This window comes from Euleptes europaea, chromosome 5, assembly GCF_029931775.1.
Source record: "Euleptes europaea isolate rEulEur1 chromosome 5, rEulEur1.hap1, whole genome shotgun sequence".
NCBI lineage: Eukaryota > Metazoa > Chordata > Lepidosauria > Squamata > Sphaerodactylidae > Euleptes > Euleptes europaea.
The window spans coordinates 12,114,255-12,136,111 of NC_079316.1; the positions used below are offsets into that span (position 1 = coordinate 12,114,255).

Below are 21,857 nucleotides of genomic sequence, written 5' to 3' on the forward strand. Positions count from 1 at the left end.
ATCATTGGGTTATAGATCAGATCAAGCCGGAACTGACCCGAGAAGCTAAAATGACTAAACTGAGGCTGTCGTACTTTGGTCACATTATGAGAAGACAAGAGTCACCGGAAAAGACAATCCTGCTAGGAAACACTGAAGGCAGCAAAAAAAGAGGAAGACCCAACAAGAGGTGGATTGACTCCATAAAGGAAACCACGGCCCTCAATTTGCAAGATCTGAGCGAGGCTGTTAAGGATAGGACGTTTTGGAGGACATTGATTCATAGGGTCTCCATGAGTCGGAAGCGACTTGTTGGCACTTAACACACACACAATGCAAATCTATGTATACTCCAAGATTTTGTACAAACATGGATAGTGGCACCAAGTGCAGAAGTCAGCTTTCTAAGAATCAAAGTACCTTTTAAAAATATTGTCGAAGGCTTTCACGGTCAGAGTTCATCAGTTCTTGCAGATTATCCGGGCTGTGTGACCGTGGTCTTGGTATTTTCTTTCCTGACGTTTCGCCAGCAGCTGTGGCAGGCATCTTCAGAGGTTACTCCTCTGAAGATGCCTGCCACAGCTGCTGGCGAAACATCAGGAAAGAAAATACCAAGACCACGGTCACACAGCCCGGAATAACCTACAAGAACTAAAGTACCTTTTACTTTTAAAGTTTCTAGCCCAGGGGTCCCGAACGTAGAGCCTGCTGACACCTCTCCTGGCGCCTTCCTAGTGTTTTTAGAAAGTGGGATGGGCCAGGTGGGGCTTTTGCCCAGCAATGCTTCTGACTGGCTGTGCAGATTTTTTAAAACACTGGTTTGGCAGCAGCTGCCACCTGGTTTCAGTGCCCTGAATTATCTCTTCTATCCTTTCCCATGATTTCTCAAAACCAGAGTAAGACAGCCAACAGAGTGTAAATGGAAAATTATGCAAAACATATGCGAATGAGCTTAATCTGCATATTAGTATAGTCACAGAATTTAGGTTTTCTTGATGCAGAATACGGATTTGAGAACACAATCCCTGCTTGATGGAAATCCTTTATGCGAAACAAACGCAACCTTGAATTCAAGGCAGTTCAGTTCCACAAATGGATGGATCAGAAACTGCTGGATTTCAGAAGGAAGACAGAGATAGATTCTTCATCAAGAAAAACATTCTGCTTCCCTCTCAGAGTCCTTTTTTAAGCCTGGATGGACTGCAGTGCTGCATTTTCGGATGATGAACATTCAAGGCCAAGTTGCTTCTGGCCCGCCGCTCGCAAAACCGATTAATCTTCAGCACGGAACACGATTAGCCTTTTACTGCTGATAACCATTACAATAATGATTGTTCCCGGCAGAGATTCAGGGTTGTCTCTTTACAATTTTGTATCTTAATCATCTGGTTTCTTAGCACTCATCCGGCGTAAGCATATATATATGCTTTGCAACTGGGCTTTGTTTTCTTGTATTGTATTCCTAATTTTTTTTTTAAGATGTTCTAGTCCAAGGCTTACCTGATGAATAGCTGAAAGGCACGGTTGCCGATAAACCACCCTCATTTTGCCAAAGCATTGCAAGACCTTGTGAGTCTAAACAGATTATTCAACAAGTAATTGCTTAACTTCTACAGACTTATCAGAAAGCTCTAGTGAAGTTCTTACATGCACTTCTCTAATGGGATTTCTTGTTCGCCTCCATGACTTGATGCAGCCAGCAACCGCATTTGCATGCTGATAAACTAAATTCTATTGATGCAGGAACAGTGGCGTGATAGAAACAGGTCCACCATGCCTATTCTGGCTAGCGGTATAGTAGCCGCCAGTCGTAGAAAGGCATCCGTATTGGTTGGCTGAACAAGCGTTAATAATTATTGCAGAGGAACGCAAATGCCCATTTTGCCCGGATGAAGTAGACTCCCTAGCCCACACTGTTTAGCATGTTCACAAAATAATAATGTGAGAAATAAATATATCACTCCCTGGATGATGATGATGAAGAAGAGTTGGTTTTTATACCCCCCCTTTCTCTACCTTTAAGGAGTCTCAATGCGGCTTACAATCACCTTCCCCTCCCCCCCACAACAGACACCCTGCGAGGTAGGTGGGGCTGAGAGAGTTCAGAGAGAACTGTGAGTAGCCAATGGTCACCCAGCAGGCTTCATGTGGAGAAGTGGGGAAACCAACCCAGTTCATCAGACTAAAGTCCCCTACGCTTAACCACTACACCACGCCGTCTCTCAAACAGGTAGCGCTGGGAAAGGTTCTCCAAAGGGTGAGCACATCTGCAATACCGACAGATTTCTAGATGAACAGATCTAGCAGCGGTGGTTTCCTCTGGCAGAGGGAGCTCCCCCTCACCTTCTGAGGGAGTGCCTTAGCTGGTAGAGCCAATCTGTGGGATCCAGTGCGGGGGAAAAAAAAACTGTGTTACAAGCCAAATCGCGCCTTCCACTACGGGCTTCCGGTCGCTAATGCTCAACCTCAAGAACCCCACTTCCAATTTTTTTAGAAGCGCCTCCGGCCAACTTCCAGCAAGCCTGGGCTCTAATGATGAGATGGACCTTCAAGAGATGCCAAGTTCACCCCCATAATTCCCAAACCAGGCCTCCCCCACCTCCCAGTGACATTTCAGCACCTCTTTTTCCTTCACAAAAAAAGAGACATTCGAAAAAGATCACGCATTCCGCCAGTGCACTATAACCACGCACAAGAGTTGGTTTTTATATGCTGACTTTCTCTACCACTTAAGGAAGAATAAAAGCAGCTTTCAATCACCTTCCCCTCCTCACAACAGATCCCGTGAGGTAGGTGAGGCTGAGAGTGTGTGACTAGCCCAAGGTCACCCAGCTGGCTTCATGTGTAGGAGTGGGGAAACAAATCCAGTTCACCAGATTAGCCTCCACCGCTCATGTGGAGTGGGGAATCGAACCCAGTTCTCCGGATCAGACTCCACGAGCTCACCTGCAAGATTAATTCCAGGCAGAGAAGTGTGCCTGGGACAAGCGATCACACTCATTTTAACCCTATTTGGGTCGGGGGGGGACAGGCCAATGCAAAAAAAGAGCAACCAAAATGATCAGGGGACTACAGCAATTGCCCTATGAGGAGCGGTTAAACAATTAAGGCTGTTCAGCTTGGAAAGAAGGCGGTTAAGAGGAGACATGATAGAGGTCGATAAAATGATTCATGTATGGAGAGAGCGGACAGGGAGAAGCTTCTCTCTCTCTCATAATACTATGAAGCTGAAGCGTGATTCAAAACAGATAAAAGGAAGTATTTCTTCACACAGCGCATAGTTAAGTTGTGGAACTCCCTGCCCCAGGATGTGGCGATGGCTGCCAACTTGGAAGGCTTTCAGAGGGGAGTGGACATATTCAGGGAGGAGAGGGCTATCCATAGATACCAGTCATGATGCATACCTATTCTCTCCAGGATCAGAGGAGCATACCCATTACATCAGAAGCCGTGGAACACAGGCAGGACAATGCTGCTGCAGTCGTCTTGTTTGTGGGCTTCCTAGAGGCACCTGGTTGGCCACTGTGTGAACAGACTGCTGGGCTTCATGGGCCTGGGTCTGATCCAGCATGGCCTTTTTTATGTTCTTAAGAAAGGAGGTGGAAGGACTATATGAACTTTAAGGTTTCCAGTAAGACCAATGTGCATAAGATTTGGAGGTTGGCATTGGCAACAGGACTGGCAACAGGCTACAGGCCCACAAGGACAAGCCGAGAAGCTCTGTTACCACCACGTTGCCCGCAAGTCACATGAACACATTGTCTTATACTGAATCGGACCCTTGGTTCATCGAAGTCAGTATTGTCTACTCAAACCGTCAGCGGCTCTCCAGGGTCTCAGGCAGAGAAGGGTCTTTCACATCACCTACTTGCCTAGTCCCTTCAACTGGAGATGCCGGGGGTTGAACCTGGCACCTTCTGCATGCCAAGCAGAGGCTGCACCACTGAGCCATGGCCCCTCTCCATGGCTCTCCAGGGTCTCAGGCAGGGATCTTTCACATCACCTACTTGTCTAGTCCCTTCAACTGGAGATGCCGGGGATTGAACCTGGGACCCTCTGCATACTGAGCAGATGCTCTACCACTGAGCACCACGGAGAACAGTCCCTATGAGGAAGACCACCAAACCCAACTTAACGAACATCTCCATATTTTATTAGTATGGAAGTGTGTCTCGTACAAGGGATCACTTTCAAACTGTAGGAAGATGGTGAATCTAGTAGGCGCCCAATAAAAAGAGTGAAATGACATCAGCTTTCTTTAATAGGATTCCCCACAAATTAAAGATATAGGCCTGTTTCCAACACATCCCTTTTCTTCCAACCTTCATGGGAATACAGAATGGAAAAACAGCCACAACTGGGGGGAGGGGGGGAGTGGAACGAATAAAGTTTAAAGGGAAACAAAAAGAGAGGTTATAGCTGCTGCTATTACGGCATTGGGATTGTTTTTTGTACATTCAAAGCATTATTATTGCCTCAGGGGGGAAAATGGATCATGCACGTTTTTATGTTCAGACAAAAAAAAAAGTTTTAACCTGCATTATTCTGGTCATTTCTAGCTACGCTTCAAAGGTGCACCAATTCTACAGTTTTATATTTCTCTTTTAGTCGCATGCTTCGCCTATGCACATGCGTTAGATAATAAATATTAAATACAGGAAGGAACGTTAGAAGAAGAAGAAGAAAAAAAGAACTAAATAGACACTGGGGATAGTTTTGTGGCAGGGCTTCGCCAGTTAAGGAGGATGTCAGAGAGAAAAAAAGTCTGAGGTAATTTCGTTGGCCACACCGTTCAGCCCGAGACGCGCTTGAAATTCATGGAAGTTTTTGAAAAAAATAATAATAATTCAAGTACACAAGTTATCAGCCGGGGCTCTACAAAATGCCAAAGGAGTTGTGGTGGTTCGTCGCTGTTGGTTCGCTGCTTTCTTTTCTCCTTTTTTGTTTTGTTTCTTAATTTAGTCTATTAGCCGGCATTCGCAGAGCTCCTTGTAAATCCTTTTCCGTACTCGAGGCATGTCTTCCTGGGAGAACTGAAACGGCTGGTCTAAGGCGAGGCACTTGCAGTACTGAAGAAAAAGAAGAGTTGGTTTTTATATACTGACTTTCTCTACCACTTAAGGGAGAATCAAACCGGCTTACGATCACCTTCCTTTCCCCTCCCCACAACAGACACCCTGTGAGGTAGGTGGGGCTGAGAGAGCTCGAAGAGAGCTGTGACTAGCCCAAGGTCACCCAGCTGGCTTCATGTGGAGGAGTGGGGAACCATCCAGTTCATCAGATTAGCCTCCGCCGCTCATGTGGAGGAGTGGGGACTCAAACCCAGTTCTCCAGATCAAAGTCCACTGCTCCAAACCACCGCTCTTAACCACTACACCACGCTGGCTTTTCCCCCCCTACTCCTTACCTGGAGCACAAAGACTCCACAGTCACTATCATTTTTTTGTTGTGGAATGCACTAGAAGAAAGCAAAAACACAAGTGTTAGTCACAAATTTATTTTACTTATTTGTATCTTATATTTCTAACCCACCCACCCTCCCCAGCCAAAGCCAGGCTCAGAGCAGGGAACAACAATAAAATATCAAATCATTCATGTAAATAGCAATTAAAAGTGCCAATTAAAACATCCAACAATAAATACAAATTCCAGTCATTAACTAGATTGTTAAAATAGACGGCGCACAACTTACTGCAGTGCCCGCTTTAGCAAGGTAACATAGCGAAGCAGGCAGGCCGCCCCGCCCCATAAGTACCAATTATACAGAGAAAAGGGGGGAGGGACAAGGAGGCCGGCACCAATGAAGCACCTATGGCTGCCCTCAGCCATAGGCCTGGTGGAATAGCTGTGTCTTACAGGCCCTGCGGCACTCTTTAAGATCCCGCAGGGCCCTGATGTCACCGGACAGAGCATTCCACCAGGCCGGGTAAGGGCCAAAAGGGCCCTGGCTCCTGTTGAGGACAGCCCCGCACTCCTGGGGCCGGGGACCACCAACCAGTTATTATTGGCAGAATGTAATGTCCTTCTGGGGGGAGGGTGTACCAAGAGAGGAGGTCCCGAATGGACACCAACTTCCGGTAAAGGACTCCAACCTAAACAGCCAATGTGTGTATGTTAAGTGCCGTCAAGTCGCTTCCCACTCATGGCAACGCAATGAATCAGTGTCCTCCAAAGTGTCCTATCCTTAACAGCCTTGCTCAGATCTTGCAAATTGAGGCCCATGGCTTCCTTGACTGAGTCAATCCACCTCTTGCTGGGTCTTCCTCTTTTCCTGCTGCCTTCAACTTTTCCAAGCAGGATTGTCTTCCAGGGACTCTTGTCTTCTCATAATGTGACCAAAGTACGACAGCCTCAGTTTAGTCATTTTAGCTTCTAGGGTCAGTTCAGGCTTGATTTGATCTCTAACCCACTGATTATTTTTTTTTTTTTTTTGGCGGTCCACGGTATCCGTAACACTCTCCTCCAACACCACATTTTAAAGGAATCTACTTTCTTCCTAATAGCTTTCTTCATTGTACAGCCAATAGGAACCCCTTTCCCTGTTAAGTGCCTCCTGTTCACCAATCCATACATGAACCCTGTTCTATTTACATCTGGTTTTTCAGTCAACTCTTTGCCAAAACTGGGGGGGTGCACCATGGCTCAGTGGCAGAGCATCTGCTTGGCACACGGAAGGTCCCAAGTTCAATCCCTGGCATCCCCAGTTGCAAGAACTGGGTAGGAGGCGACGTGAAAGACCTCTGCCTGAGACCCTGGAGATCCACTGCTGGTATGAATAAACAATACTGACCTTGATGGGCCAAGGGTCTGATTCAGGATAAGGCAGCTTCATGGGCTGACTGTATTTAGATTTACGGTTTTAAAGACAACGTATAAAAGAAGGGAGATTGGCTTAAATCTGTCAAGATAAAGGTAGAATTTATATTGCCCTCGGACCAGGTTAATCTTCCCTGGTTAAAGATGCAGGTAGAATGAACATGTCCACTCCCCTCTTAAAGCCTTCAAGGTTGGCAGCCATCACCACATCCTGGGGCAGGGAGTTCCACAATTTAACTACTCGTTGTGTGAAGAAATACTTCCTTTTATCTGTTCTGAATCTCTCACCCTCCATCTTCAGCAGATGACCCCACATTTTGGTATTATGAGAGAGGTAGTAAAGCTTCTCCCTGTCCACTCTCTCCATACCATGCATATTTTTATAGACCGCTATCATGTCTCCCCTTGCCTTCTTCCCAAGAGGAAAAACGGGTGATTATACACCCTACCCTAGAAACACTGTAGAGAAAGGACAAGTCTTTTTCTAGTTCACTGAGAGGGGGGAAGGCTCCTCATGACTTCAAAAGAAAAGGACAGTGTTTGTTTCGGTTCTCGGGGGTGGGGGAGAGCTCCTTTTCCTTTCGCAGAGACCCAAGCCCCTATTCAACACAGCGATGCTGCCCCTAAGCCGCCTTTTTCCCTCTTCCAAGGGACATTCATTCGTTTTTATGTGACCCCAGTTCCTCTGTAGTGAACAGGGCCATCGAAGCGACGCTCCACCGCACTGCCAAGGGCTCTGCTTTCAACGGCCCTCAAGACCCTTGTTATAGATCTGTGTTATAGATCAGGGAGAGCAATTTAACACGATGGCGCTATTTTTAATAACAGAAAACCAATTACATCTGCCAAACCCAATACCAGAAATTTTTTAATGACTGACAGTATGGTTTCCCCTCAATCATTGTAAGTAAATATTTGAACACTGCTATCAGTCCTATGCGGGAATAATTTATTTCGTGCGTGCCAGGTAAGACGTGCCAGCACAGAGGAGCATCCGTTTTGCTGCTCCATTCTATGGGGGGGTCCCTGATTTCTAGCGCTCACTATGACATTTTGCAATTTGGATGTTATGCCTCTGTTGATGCACCCCAAGATTGCATTAGCTTTTTTTGTCGCTGCATCACACTGGCTGCTCTAATTTAACTTACAGTCCACCCATACCCCATTCGGTCCATCCTAAATAAAACTGTCTTCAATTGGAGGGAAGTGACATCAATGGAAAACTAAGTGGTAGAGAAAGCCGGCATATAAAAAACAACTCCTCTTCTTCTTCCTCCACATGAGCGGTGGAGGCTAATCTGTTGAACTGGATTTGTTTCCCCACTCCTCCACACAAAGTCTGCTGGGTGACCTTGGGCTAGTCACAGGTCTCTCAGAGCTCTCTCAGGCCCACCTACCTCACAGGGTGTCTGTTGTGGGGAGGGGAAGGGAAGGTGATTGTAAGACGGTTTGAGTTTCCCTTAAGTGGTAGAGAAAGTCGGCATATAAAAACCAACTCTTCTTCTTCTACAGCGCCCTCCATGTGAAGCTGTCCTCCTAGACATCACAGAAGCTTGGTGCAAACTGCTACAGCCTGCCCTTTTGGCTGAAGCGAGGCAATGCAAACATAACCCCTTTACCCCGTTGCCCGTCTCTTCCCAGGCTCGGTCCAAGGCATTCAAAGATGCTTTGGGGAAAGACTTTGGTGGATTTGTTTCGATTAACTGTTTCGATTAACTGGAGGCAGCAGATAGCAAGTTGTTCATAGCCTCTTCTGGAAAAAGAAGTTAAGTTTTTAAACTGTGATTTTTTCTACTGAAAGGAATCTCAAACCAGCTTACAATCACCCTCTTTTCATTTCCCCAAAACAAGCCCTGTGAGGTAGGTGGGGCTGAGAGTTTGGAGACAACTGTGTCTGGCCCAAGGTCACCCAGCAGGCTTCAGGTGGAGGAGTGGGGAATCGAACCCGGTTCTCCAGAGAGTCTGCCGCTCTTAACCACCACGGCGCGCTGGCTCGACACTAGTGTGACACAATGAATCAAAGAACTGGTCTCTCCTTGTTAATACACTGATGTTGTTTTGAGCACGTCCATCTCTGCTGTGTGAACTTAAGAGCAGGAACCTGACCGAGTACCCTCTTCCAGACTTACAAGCAAAAGGGAACGTGACCTCAATCCTATCAAGAGCTGCTGGAAACCTGAAATTTGCTGGGGGAGGAGAGCCCTCCCTTTTTAGAATTTATGGGGAATTTTCTTCGGGAACCTGCAAAATATGCAGATGACACCTCCCTTGACTGCAGGGGGGCCCAACCATAATACCTAATTGACTAGCTCGGGAACCTTCAGCTTTGCAAAGCAAAGGAGCAGCTAGCCGGCTTCGTGGTTGGCAGAGAAAATCCATGAAAACGCTCTGCACTGACCCACTTTTATATACACAGCTGTATATACAATTACCCAGGAAGCAGTTAACCCATGCTCAGAGAACTTCCTCATGCAGAAGCAAATGCAATGTGACACATGGAGCCTGTGGTAAACATTGTGCCACCCTACAGCTGTCACCATGTTCCTCAGAATGTTCTCCAAGAAGTGGCCGATATATAACACAGCCCCCTTTTACTTTACAGAACCCACCCACAGTGCTTACCTGTGTAACAGCAGTCTGCCAACCCTGAAGAAACTCAGGCTGGTTCTTCTCTGTAGCTTCTGTCAGCAAGTATTTCCGAATGTTCTTCAGGAGGATTAAAAAAAAAAGAGCATCAGTTACTGTTCTCGCACCAAGGAACATCAAAGGGAGAATCCAACATGAAAATACTGGGATTCATCAAGTGCTTCAAGGCTGTATCCAAGGTCTGAATGAGGACTTGGGTTTCCTCACTCACTAGAGGCGCTAACAGCTCAGCATGATTCAGGTGCTGACTTGTTTAGCTATACCTTTATACAGCCTCTGCACTGCCCTGATTGGATCAGCTCAGTTCAGAGGGCACTTGCCTTGATTAGATCTGATTTTGTGTCATCCCTACTCTGCCTGCCTATTAACAGCTGGGAGTGGTCCTCACTCACTCTGAATGGGCTGGTTTCTCAGGTGGGCTGTTGTTGACAGTTAAGTCTTCTCTTTGCAACACCTTTCTGTTGATTGTAACTTCAAGTATACAATTACCCGCAAGAGAGTATACTTTGTGCATCTGATGAAGGGAGCGCTGACCCACAAAAACATATGCAGGAATAAATCGTTAGTGTGCGAGATGCCCCCTGGACCCGTTTCATTTTGCTTCTTTACCAAGAACTTCCTTTTAGCTGCCTTGGGGAGAGGCACCCATGTACAATGACCAGGGTGTTAAGGCTTTCTTATGTTTGTTCTTATGCCGCTTTTTTTCACAGGTGAATCTTACCTGCTCCTTAGAAGTCTTACTGACCTTTGTAAGCCCAGAGCAGCATGGTTTGTCAAGGTTTAACTGAAAATGTTCTTTGTAAACAGGGATAAGAATCAGTAAGACTTCTAAGGAAGTAGCTAAGATTCACCTGCGAAATTTAAAGACTTCTGAAGAAGCTGCAGTGAAACAAGGAGAAATCGCAAAACCTCGTCTCGTCTAATGTTATCTGATTTATATCATTTGTACACCAGCTCAAGATTTACGTTACAATTTTTGTATAAAAATTCATGAACAAAAGAATATACCGTTAATGAACACGTACAAAACAGCTTTATGTTTGCACCGTGGTACTTTTTTTCATGGCGTTAAGTTTGCAGGATCAGCGCTGCCGTCAGATGGCCGCCTGGCCTCTGCTTAAAAACCTCCAAATCTCCACTCCTACTTGTACTCTCGAAAGCTCAGACCCTGGAAACCCTGATGGTCTTCAAGGTGCTAAGGGGCTCAAATGCTGCTGAGGGGGGGGGCACCACTCAACAGCAGCCTTCCTTTCTAACCATCTAGGATACAGGTCAGTGGTTCCCAAAGTGAGCAGTACTACCCCCTGGGAAGTGGTGGGATTACCTAGGGGGGCACTAAGAGGCAAGGCGGCAGCAGGGGGACACTAGATGTGTGTTGTTCACTAGTTTACAATAGATTGAGCTATGGCACCATGCTGGCAAATTTGGTGGAAACTATCAGAATTTTTTTCCAGACTTTGAAGAGCTGATGCCACTGGATCAAGTCCATCAGTTTTGTTGAATAAATTTCAACTAAAAAGTTTTAATTTGATTTTGAATATATGTGCAATTAATTGTTACTGTTTTGAAATTTTGTTATTATCTTCTTTAGTGAGTCATGCTTTTTATAGGATAGGGTAGGGGGTGCTGGGCTTGAGTTTGTGGAACCAAGGGGGCGGTGGCCCAAAAAGTTTGGAAACCACTGCTACAGATGAAGGCAGCAGGAAAAGAGGAAGACCCAACAAGAGGTGGATTGACTCAATCAAGGAAGCCTCAGCCCTCAGTCTGCAACACCTGAGCAAGGCTGTTAAGGATAGGATGTTTTGGAGGACACTAATTCATAGGGTCGCCATGAGTCGGAAGCGACTTGACGGCACTTGACACACACACACAGGCTGCAGAACCCACACCAATGAAAGGACAATTACTACACCACTTCCGGTAAGGAAGGTCCAGAGATTCATGGATCAAAAAAACATGCAAAGCTTGTAACACACAGTCCGATGGAAGGAGACTAACCCTCATTCCAGCAAAGACAAAGGCGCTTCATAAGAACAGACTTCTTACCTCTACGCAGAACTTAAAATGAATGCCTTGAGAGTCGTAAAACGAAATAATTCGGTTAGGGAGATTCACAGTAATGAGGGACCAGTGGACTTCCAGATGAATGGGAATTAACAGAAGGGTCTTTTTGAAGAGGTCCACCTGACAGAGGGGGAGAAAAAGGTCACTAAAAGAACTACTTGACTAAATGAATCATTTGGACGAGGATGGATAAGAGAAATGAAGAGCTGTTTCTTCCCACCTTTTTATCAACCAAAATCCCCCCCCCCGGCACACATTTAAACCCTGTGTTTAGCACAACCACCTACCAATAGGCCATGAGGTACATTCCCTCCGCCCCCTGTACTATCACACCATAGGGCTGCAGGGCAACTGGATTAGAGGAGCCAGTGTTGTAAATGGGCATGACAGACCTGTCATATCTGACCAACTGATTTGTAGGATCGGACCAAGAGTTCCTGTTGGCAAAACCCAAGACGTTCAACTCCCCTTGTAACGCACCTGCAGGACCAGTAGAAGCTGATTTTTTAAGAACTGCTGTGGATCCCTCGGCTGGAGCCTACCCCAATCCTGAGCAAAGTTTACTTATTAATAGATATCCCACCTTTCCTTTGGGCTTAAGTTCGAAACCTTCCTCCCATCTAAGGAGTCTTGCCTTCCTCCAAATCAGAGCCAGTGTGGTGTAGTGGTTAAGAGTGGTGAGTAGGAGCCACCTCTCATCTGGAGAACCGGGTTTGATTCCCCACTCATCCACACGAGCGGTGGACTCTAGTCTGGTGAACCGGGATGGGTTCCCCACACCTACACATGAAGCTAGCTGGGTGACCTTGGGCTAGTCACAGTTCTCTCAGAACTCTCAGCCCCACCCACCTCACAGGGAATCTGTTGGGAGGGGAAGGGAAAGTGATTGTAAGCCGGTTTGATTCTTAAGTGGTAGAAAAAGTCAGCATATAAAAACCAACTCCTCTTCTTCTTCTACTGTCTTTTTCCAGTACCAGATGAAGGCAATCCTACGTTCCCTGAGCTTTTGGGATTTGCATGCAACAAAATTAACCCTAAAAATGTATTTACAGTCTTTGTTTTTTCCCCCTCCTTTTGGCTTCTTGCTTCATTAATTCTTTGTACTGGTAGTGCACTACTCAGCACTTGAGGAATAAAGGGGGGGACTTTTGCTTATTATGCACTAGTTAAGCGTGTTTTAAAAGATTTGTATTAATTCTCTCCTTGTAAATGTCTGCAGAAAAGCAGTGTCTTAAAAAAAACTACAGGAAATATTGTCCTTAGGATTAAGCAAGGACACGAGTGACATTTTCACATGGAGATCCCTGTGCCACAGAATAGTTTTGTACAAAAGAAGGGTTTATTTTTGCCCCTGAGTCAGCAGTACAGAAGAAGCAGAAGAGTTGGTTTTTATACCACCATCCCTTTTCTCTACCTTTAAGGAGTCTCAAAGCAGCTTACAATCACCTTCCCTTCCTCTCCCCACAACAGACACCTTGTGAGGTAGGTGAGGCTGAGAGAGTCCGGAGAGAACTGTGACTGGCCCAAGGTCACCCAGCTGGCTTCGTGTGAAGGAGTGGGGAAACCAACCCAGTTCACTAGATTAGAGTCTGCCACTCCTAACCACTATACCACGCTACTGGCACTAAACTGAATGCCAGAAAAGTCAAGGATGATACAATGAGATCTCTGCTCAGCTATCGACTCAGGCTAAACTGGACACTGCAAAGAGTGCTGGTCAGCTGCAGAATACATCCATGACTCTTCCCTCTCCGCTGTCTCTAGGATTATTCAATGTGCGTCACGTTACAAGTTTCTCTGGCCCCCTCTCTTGCGTTGCAGACAACCAATGACACCATATTCATGTTTAATATCCTGGGATGTTACAGAGGAAGAACAAGACACCAGCCTGGTGTTTTCAGTGGCCATCCACCATTCATTTACTGCAGCCGACACGGCCAAGCAGACGTCCCCTCAGGCATTGCTCATGTGAGTTGCCGAGACCCTTCCTGTATTCCACAAATGCAGAATGAGAACACATGAAGCTGCCTCATACTGAATCAGACCGTTGGTCCATCCAAGTCAGTATTGTCTACTCAGACGGGCAGTGGCTCTCCAGGGTCTCAGGCAGAGGTCTTTCACATCACATACTTGCCTAGTCCCTTTAACTGGAGATGCCAGGGATTGAACCTGGGGCCTTCTGCATGCCAAGCAGATGCTCTACAAATTGAGCCACAGCCCCTCCCCTAAGAATGTTGTAAGATGCTCTGGGTCCCCCACTGAGGAGCAAAGCGAGGTACAAATCATAGGAGTTGGAAGGGACCTCCAGGATCAACTAGTCCTACTCCCTGCACAATGCGGGAAATTCACAACTACCTCCCTTCCCCCACACACACACACCCAGTGACACCTACTCCATGCCCAGAAGATGGCAACAAAAACCCTCCAGGATCCTTGGCCAATCTGACCTGGAGGGAAATTGCTTCCTGGCCCCAAATTGGTGGTCGGCATTACCCTGGGCATGTAAGAAAGGACGAGAGCCGAGCACTGACGCAACCCTTCCTGCCCTCCCTCTCATGATCTGTCTAAGGTCACAGAATCAGCATTGCTGACAGATCGCCATGTAGCCTCTGCCTTAAAACCTCCAAAGGAGGAGAGCGCACCACCTCCCGAGGAAGCCCGTTCAACTGAGGAACCGCTCTGTCGGGTAATGTGAAGCCAGTTATCAGCTTAGGAAACAGAAAACCCAAGTTCATTTCCTGGTCAGCCTTCACTATGACTTTCATCTTCAAGCTAAAATTTGCTGTTCTGTGCTCTCTGCAGAAAAGGAAGGGCAAATAGCAGCATAGCATTTTTGTTTTAATTTTCAGTGCGTCATCTTGGTACAATCTTGGAAAGCCAGCGTGGTATAGTGGTTAAGAGCGGTGGCTTGGAGCGGTGGACTCTGATCTGGAGAACAGAGTTTGATTCCCCACTCCTCAACATGAGCGGTAGAGGCTAATCTGGAGAACCAGGTTGGTTTTCCCACTCCTCCGCCTGAAGCCAACTGGGTGACCTTGGGCTAGTCACAACTCTTACAGCTCTCTCAGCCTCACCTATCTCACAGGGTGTCTGTTGTGGGGAAGGGAAGGGGCTATGGCTCAGTGGTAGAGCATCTGCCTGGCATGCAGAAGATCCCAGGTTCCATCCCTGACATCTTTAGGTAAAGGGACTAGGCAGGTAGGTGATGTGAAAGAGCTCTGCCTGAGACCCTGGAGAGCCGCTGCTGGTCTGAGTAGACAATACTGACTTTGAGGGTTCAAGGATCTGATTCAGTAGAAAGCAGCTTTATGTGTGATTGTAAGCTAGTTTGATTCTTCTTCAAGTGGTAAAGAAAATCAGCATATAAAAACCAACTCCTCCTCTTCTTGCATCAACCCTGTTACATATGTCAGTATTATCTCTTGGGGGGGGGGGGCTTACAAGGCTGAGCAGAGGCCGCCCAGCCAAGTTCACGCCAGAGGCTTTCCGATCTGAAGCTCTGTCTTTTGTCACTCTACTATACCAGACTGCACAAACCAAACCAAAAAAAAAATCACACAACGAGTTAACTGAAGCTTGTGCATGAGGCAAAGGGGCCTTTGCCCCAAGGGGCGGGGGGGTAGAAAAGACTGTTCTTATTCTGGGGTAAAAGGAACAAGTGTACGCACCCGAAGTTTAATTAAAATCCAGTCGGGTGAAACACATGTTTGCGGCTGAAGTCAGAATCCCCGACACAAAAGCGCGGAAAGCACAAAGCGGTGTTCTAGCATGCAAGCTAAGTAACAAAAATCCAATTTAATTTCCCATTCCGAGCGGCAGAACTGTACCTTTAAATTTACGAAGCCCTGTTTTAATGAACGCTTACAAAAGAGCATCGGCTTCTGTGTTTTGTTTTTTTTATCTCGAATGAATCTGAAGAGGGTTGGGCCTAAGCAAGCTATTGAGGTGATCGCAGTTTCGTAGAGGCAGAAGGACTGGGGGACGGAGCATCGTCCCCACATTTCAGCGTGCCTTAAACCCAGGCATGCAGAAGTGACAGGGCTATTCGGATGCATCCAGGGCTTCTGCCAGGCTGTTCATCAGGCCTTTGCTTGTGGTTGAAGAAGCCACCTGAAAATAGGGGCGAGCTTGAATCCAGACGCTCCCCTGTATGAAGAGATTCTTTATAGCCATTTTTCTACTGATACTGATTTATAACTTTATTTATTAACTGATCTACCGGTGTTGCATCACTGACGAGAGGTCCACAACATATAAGAACAAGCTTAAGGATTGCAAAAGGACTCTTGATTCTATGCCAGTAGAATTACTGTGTATTGTTACTTTGGATGTATTTCAGTCAGTATATATAGGTAGTTATAATGTTGGTACATAATTAAATCTATGAGGATTGTCCCTCAGCCACATGCTTTTGTGTATATTATGTGCCATATCTGGGCTGGACAAGTGTGTCTATGGGGAAGTATGAAACTGCCAGTAACCCGAGTAAGACCATTCGCGGTATTCCAAGGGAAGGTGGCTCTCCAGGGACTCCAGGAAGATCTTTCCCAACACCTTCTACCACAGTCGATTCTTTGAACCGGAGATGCCAGGAATGCAGCAGGGACACCTTTTGCATGCAAAAACACACTCTTAACTGAACAACCATGCCCCCCTCAGTTATTATTCAACAGAAGCGACATTATGCAGAGTTAATCCTGAATATTTCATACAGGTTGCAGAAGTCGGCTGTTCTCGCTGAAAATTACAGAATGGACAACAGGCTTAACCCTGTACGACAGAAGGTACGTCGCGTGGAGCGAATCCAGAACGCGGCTACGAGACCTCAGGGCATAAGGAGTCGATCTTGCGTCCCTGGCTGAGCGAGAACTCTGAGCTGACAGCGAAGAGGAGGGTTACCACTCACCCCAGATATTTTCACCATCGTGGCCCTAAGGCTTCCACAGAGAAGGGTGCTATACTTGCGACACACAACGCCCTTTAAAAAGCTACCAACTTGTGCCTTCTTGGAGACGTCGCCGGTTTCAAAGTCATTCTTAAAGACACTTCCAAATATTTCGGACATGCTATGATTTCCAGCGCCAAGAAGCGTACCTTTTTAGTCCATCGTTTAACCCCGATATATCCTTTGGTTACCAGCTGTTTATGAAAAAAGCTGTTGAAGAAATGAACCTGTGGAGACAAGGCAGGAAGTGACTCCCCCAATCAAAAAGGCGGAAAGTATCTCAAGCACACAGTCAGGGCCTTCTGTACCAAACAACGCCCAGGAGGAATACCAATGTTGGAATTTCGAAGCAATTTTACGGCAACAGATGCTTTTGTCCCCTGCTTCAGTTGGGCGACGCGTTTTCCTCGCATTCCTGCTGAGCCATTACATTGTCATTCCACCATCACCCCCAAGGAGCTCAGAGGGGTGAACACTGTTCCCCCCCTCCATTTTCTCCTTGCAGAGAGGAGATCAAGACAGACCAAGGGCTGCTCGGCAAATCTCACGGGTCAGTGGAGTTTTAACCCAGGCTGCTCGCGGTCCTAAGTCCAATGTGCTGAACGCTACAGCGCGCTAGCTCTGCATCTTGGCAGACATGCCTAAACGCACACAAGTACACAGAGAGAGAACTGCAAGCAGTGGGACCAAGAAGGGAGCGAGAGCAAGAGGTCAGCTGTATTTCTTTTTTGAAGCTCAATGCAGCTTACCACAGTATGCTGGCACACTAAAGTCAATCTAGTGCCTTTAATGAAAGAGAAGTCCAGTTCCATTTAAAATTTAATGACTTGTTCTCGTGTCTGTGCAACGCAAGTGGTATACCTGCAGAAGGGGTTAAGAGGAGGACAGGATCATAGAGTTGGAAGGGACCATAAAGGTCACCTAGTCCAACCCCCTGCTCAATCCAGGATTAGCCTAAAGCATCCCTGATAAGTGTTCGTCCACCCGTTGCTCAAAGACTGCCGGTGAGGGAGAGCTCACCACTTCCCCAGGCAGCCAATAAAGCACCTGGCCTGCACAAGCCACTGAGAATTCTGGATTTTGAGTGTGTGGGTGGGCTTTCCAAATTGTTCCCCCTCCCACGATTCCTCAAGAGTTCCCCAGCTTGTTGTTTCCCAGCAACTGCCCTATGAGGAGCAGTTAAAACGCTTAAGGCTGTTTAGCTTGGAAAGAAGGCGGTTACGGGGAGACAAGATAGAGGTCTATCAAATTATGCATGGTATGGAGAGAGTGGACAAGGAGAAGCTTTTCTCCCTCTCTCATAATACCAGAACACGGGGTCATCTGCTGGAGGGTGAGAGATTCAAAACAGAGAAAAGGAAGCATATCTTCATAAACAATGTTAAATTGTGGAACTCCCTGCCCCAGGATGTGGTGATGGCTGCCAGCTTGGAAGGTTTTAAGAGGGGAGTGGGCATGTTCATGGAGGAGAGGGGTATCCATGGCTACTAGTCAAAATGGATACTAGTCATGATGCATACCCGTTCTCTCCAGGATCAGAGCAGCATGCCTATTATATGAGGTGCTGTGGAATGCAAGCAGGATGCTGCTGCTGCAATCGTCTTGTTTGTGGGCTTCCTAGAGGCACCTGGTTGGCCACTGTGTGAACAGACTGCTGGACCTGATGGACCTTGGTCTGATCCAGCAAGGCCTTTCTTACGTATCACATACAGACGCCCTGCAGACTGAGGCTAGCACGAGTGGCATCTGCTGAAGTAGGCTCTAGTTCACAAAAGCCGATGCCACCACATCATTTATGGTGTCCAAGGCCAGGGACTAAACAGATGGTGCTGTTTTCCTCGTGCCAGGGAAAAACCACCAGTTAGTGCCACAAACACATCAGTGATGCGGGCAGAGTGGCTTTGACTTGAGTGGGTGAAAGACAGTCTAACATGCTCATGCAAGATCAGTCATGAGTTCGGGCTGAGTATCCCTTAACTGGGCTGCTTGGGAGCAGAAGTGGTCCCTATTTCAGATCTTTCCGTATTTTGGAATATTCGCATATACATAATGAGCTATATCTTGGGGACCCAAGTATAAACACGAAATTCATTTATGTTTTATATATACTTTATAAACATAGCCTGAATGCACTTATAAACAATATTTCTAAAATGTAGACTTTTAGGCATAGGCCTTCAAGTTCTATATGGGGCTGCTAATAAAACCTGCTTGCCACTAAACTTAAGGATACCTTTTGATGCCTACCAGCCTTCCCCATATCTATCTCACATGTATGATCCATCCTATCGCAGAGCCATCTCCCTAGCTAGGTTTAATGTTATGCCATCTGCGTTACTCGATGGAAGATTCAGGAAAATCCCCCAATCAGACACACTTTGTCCCTGTTGCAGTAATTGTGTTGAAACAGTTGTCCATGTTTTATTTTACTGTAGTTTCTATTCAGAAATTTGTAATAAACTACTAAGCCCTCTGCAGACATGTAGACTGAATGCTTCCCGATTCCTGTAATACTTTCTTTCTATTGAATAATTGTTCGCCCCATGTTCTGGAGAAGGTAGCACAATTTTTAAAGTTTGCTATAGAACACCACAAATCAGTTAAATAAATGGATGTATTCACTCACAACACTATCTTATGCAAGTGTCTTTTAACCATTTTGTACAGTGATTTTATGCCAATAAAGGACGATATGACTTAAACAATATTTCTAATAATTTTGGGTACACTGAACCATCAATGGCGCTGCTGAGGGACTGGGAGCAATGCCTGCATGCCGGCTCAAAAGGTCCGGTTTTCGGGTCAGTCCAGATAAGGGGTACTCAACCTGTATTTGGATCTGTGAAACAGTAACAAGGTGATCCAGGTTACAAGCGTGAGGGTTCAAGTACAAGCTACGGTAACAAAACCAAAACTGTGAAGTTACTATATCAACCACATTTCCAGATTCAAAGGACTTCCAAACAAGAAGAGGTTACACTGGTCCCATGGTTCCTTCTATCCCCGGCAAGGCAAAGTGTTAAAGCTCCCTCTATTAACAAGGATAAAATTCTCCTGCCCGGGGGGAAGGGAGACAAGGCAGAAAACTGAACATCTGATTACTTTGTCAGAGCATGACAGGTTATTATCTGTAATGGACAGTTTAAGAGCATTATCCCAAAGGCTTGGTTTGCACACCAGCGTTTAAAAGCAGATACAAATACGGTATATTTAATTGAGGTGGAACAGTTCTCACATGACAAGGGTATCAACTCAGATTTTAGGCATGCAAGTTGATGGTTAGAAAGCACCATTTGAAGACGAAAAATAAAATCAGATCACGGAGGCGGCTGCTTGAAAACTAAACCATCCAACATGTTCTTGCCACCAGTGACCCTATCAAATCCAGTATCAAACTTTTGCTTTAAATGTATTAAAATATTTATACCTCACTTTTCCTTGTAGTTCAAGATGGCTTAAATAAAAGGTAAAGGTAGTCCCCTATGCAAGTACCGGGTCATTCCTGACCCATGGGGTGACGTCACATCCCGATGTTTACTAAGCAGACTATGTTTTAGGGGTGGTTTGCCAGTGCCTTCCCAGTTGTCTTCCCTTTACCCCCAGCAAGCTGGGTACTCATTTTACTGACCTCGGAAGGATGGAAGGCTGAGTCGACCTGAAACCGTCTTCCGTCAGGATTGAACTCAGGTCCTGAGCAGAGCTTGGGCTGCAGTACTGCAGCTTGCCACTCTGCGCCACGGGGCTCAGCTTCAGAACACGCAGGTGGCTGCTTGAAAACTAACATGTTCTGGCCACCAGTGACCCTATCAAATCCAGTAAGGTGGCTTACAATATCAATTAAAAAAAAATTTAAATTTAAAACCGAAAAATAAAATAACAAAACCCAAACTCCCCGCCCCCCGCCTTAAGAGACGCCTGCCAATCCAAATCCCCCTCAAAAGCCCTGGCAAACAAGCAGGCCTTGCCTGGCCTCCTGAAGACCTCCAAGGAGGCCCCCACCACCACCAATCTCTTCAGAAAGCCCATCCCACAGAGCCGGGGCCCTGGTGCAGAAAGCCTGGGCTCTGGTCAATACCAGATGGGCCACACTAAATAGTGGGAGCACCAACAGATGTCTGCCTGATGACCATCGTTGGTGGAGAGGAAAGGGGGCGGTCCTTCAAAATCGTGGGTCCCAGGCCGGGAAGGGCTTGAACTGTCATATCAGCTGGAGACTCACACGCTTCCCCACATGAAAACTGTGCCACGACAGAGCGCACCTGGATCAGCCCTCCCTCGTTCTCTGCCACATCTGCCTGCCACCATCAACTTGAGCCAACGTCCTGTTCCTTCCACTGCGGAGCACGCAGCAGTGTGATTGTGCCTTGCAGGCCAAAATGTGGTGGGCCTGATCGATAAGGGTGTGTCGGTGGCTAAGCGAGGACACACTGCCTTGGGCCGCAGAGTGACTGGCAGACACCGGAGTGACTTCCACAGCTATAACTCTCGACAGGTAGCCATGTTAGTCTGTCAATAGCAGTAGAAAAGAGCAAGAGTCCAGTGGCACCTTGAAGGCCAACAACATTTCTGGCAGGGTACGAGCTTTCGTGAGCTGCAGCTCACTTCTTCAGATCTGCGGCTCACGAAAGCTCACGCTTTGCCAGAAATTTTGTTAGTCTTTAAGAAGAGTTGGTTTTTATGTGCCCGACATTCTCTACCACTTAAGGAAGAATCAAACTGGCTTAAAATCACCTTCCCTTCCCCACAACAGACACCCTGTGAGGTAGATGGGGCTGAGAGAACTGTGACTAGCCCAAGGTCACCCAGCTGGCTTCATGTGTAGGAGTGAGGAATCAAACCAGGTTCTCCAGATCAGAGTCCACCGCTCCACACCACTACACCACGCTGGCTTTAAGGTGCAACTGGACTCTTGCTCTTTACTACAGGTATAATTCTGAAAGTGTATTTTCACTGAAGGCAAAGGTCACACTCACATGAAAAGGACAATGGTGTTATGGGACCCACAACACTATTACTCGCGCTCTACAGCAGAGTTCACACATAAAATAAACTCGTGACCAGCAAGGTATAACGTGCTAAGAATCGGCTCTGCACATTTCTAAAAATGTTTCAAACCAACTTTCTTCATTCTATCAAGTAAGGTTTCACAACCACTTCTTCCTACCCCGTACAGCCAATCTGTATATTTTAAAAAGCGTGCTTACCTTTTCAGGAACTGCATCCATTATTAGCTCGCCGTACATGTTGATGATCTGAAATAGTTGATAACGGGAAAGTTTTATTAGAAAAACAGCGCCAGAAAGCTTAGGCAGAGAGAACACAACAGTCACCCTGTAGTTTGGTACCTGAACCTGGATTTCAGTTGATGCTAACTGCTACATCATGCTGGCTCCAACTATTCATACAC

At 46.5% G+C, this 21,857-nt stretch overlaps 1 protein-coding gene across 1 annotated transcript in view; it reads right to left on the reverse strand.

The window, feature by feature from the left end:
• Positions 1 to 4,930: 4,930 nt before the first annotated feature.
• SENP5 (SUMO specific peptidase 5) overlaps positions 4,931 to 21,857 on the reverse strand; it is a 52,143-nt gene continuing 35,216 nt past the window's right edge. Inside the window, exons 5-10 of the mRNA XM_056849799.1 lie at positions 21,655 to 21,702; positions 16,600 to 16,677; positions 11,488 to 11,625; positions 9,418 to 9,501; positions 5,387 to 5,437; positions 4,931 to 5,048 (exon numbers count right to left, since the gene is read on the reverse strand). Coding sequence (XP_056705777.1) covers positions 4,938 to 5,048; positions 5,387 to 5,437; positions 9,418 to 9,501; positions 11,488 to 11,625; positions 16,600 to 16,677; positions 21,655 to 21,702 — 510 coding nt within the window. The 3' untranslated portion in view covers positions 4,931 to 4,937. The remainder of the gene's footprint in view (positions 5,049 to 5,386; positions 5,438 to 9,417; positions 9,502 to 11,487; positions 11,626 to 16,599; positions 16,678 to 21,654; positions 21,703 to 21,857) is intronic.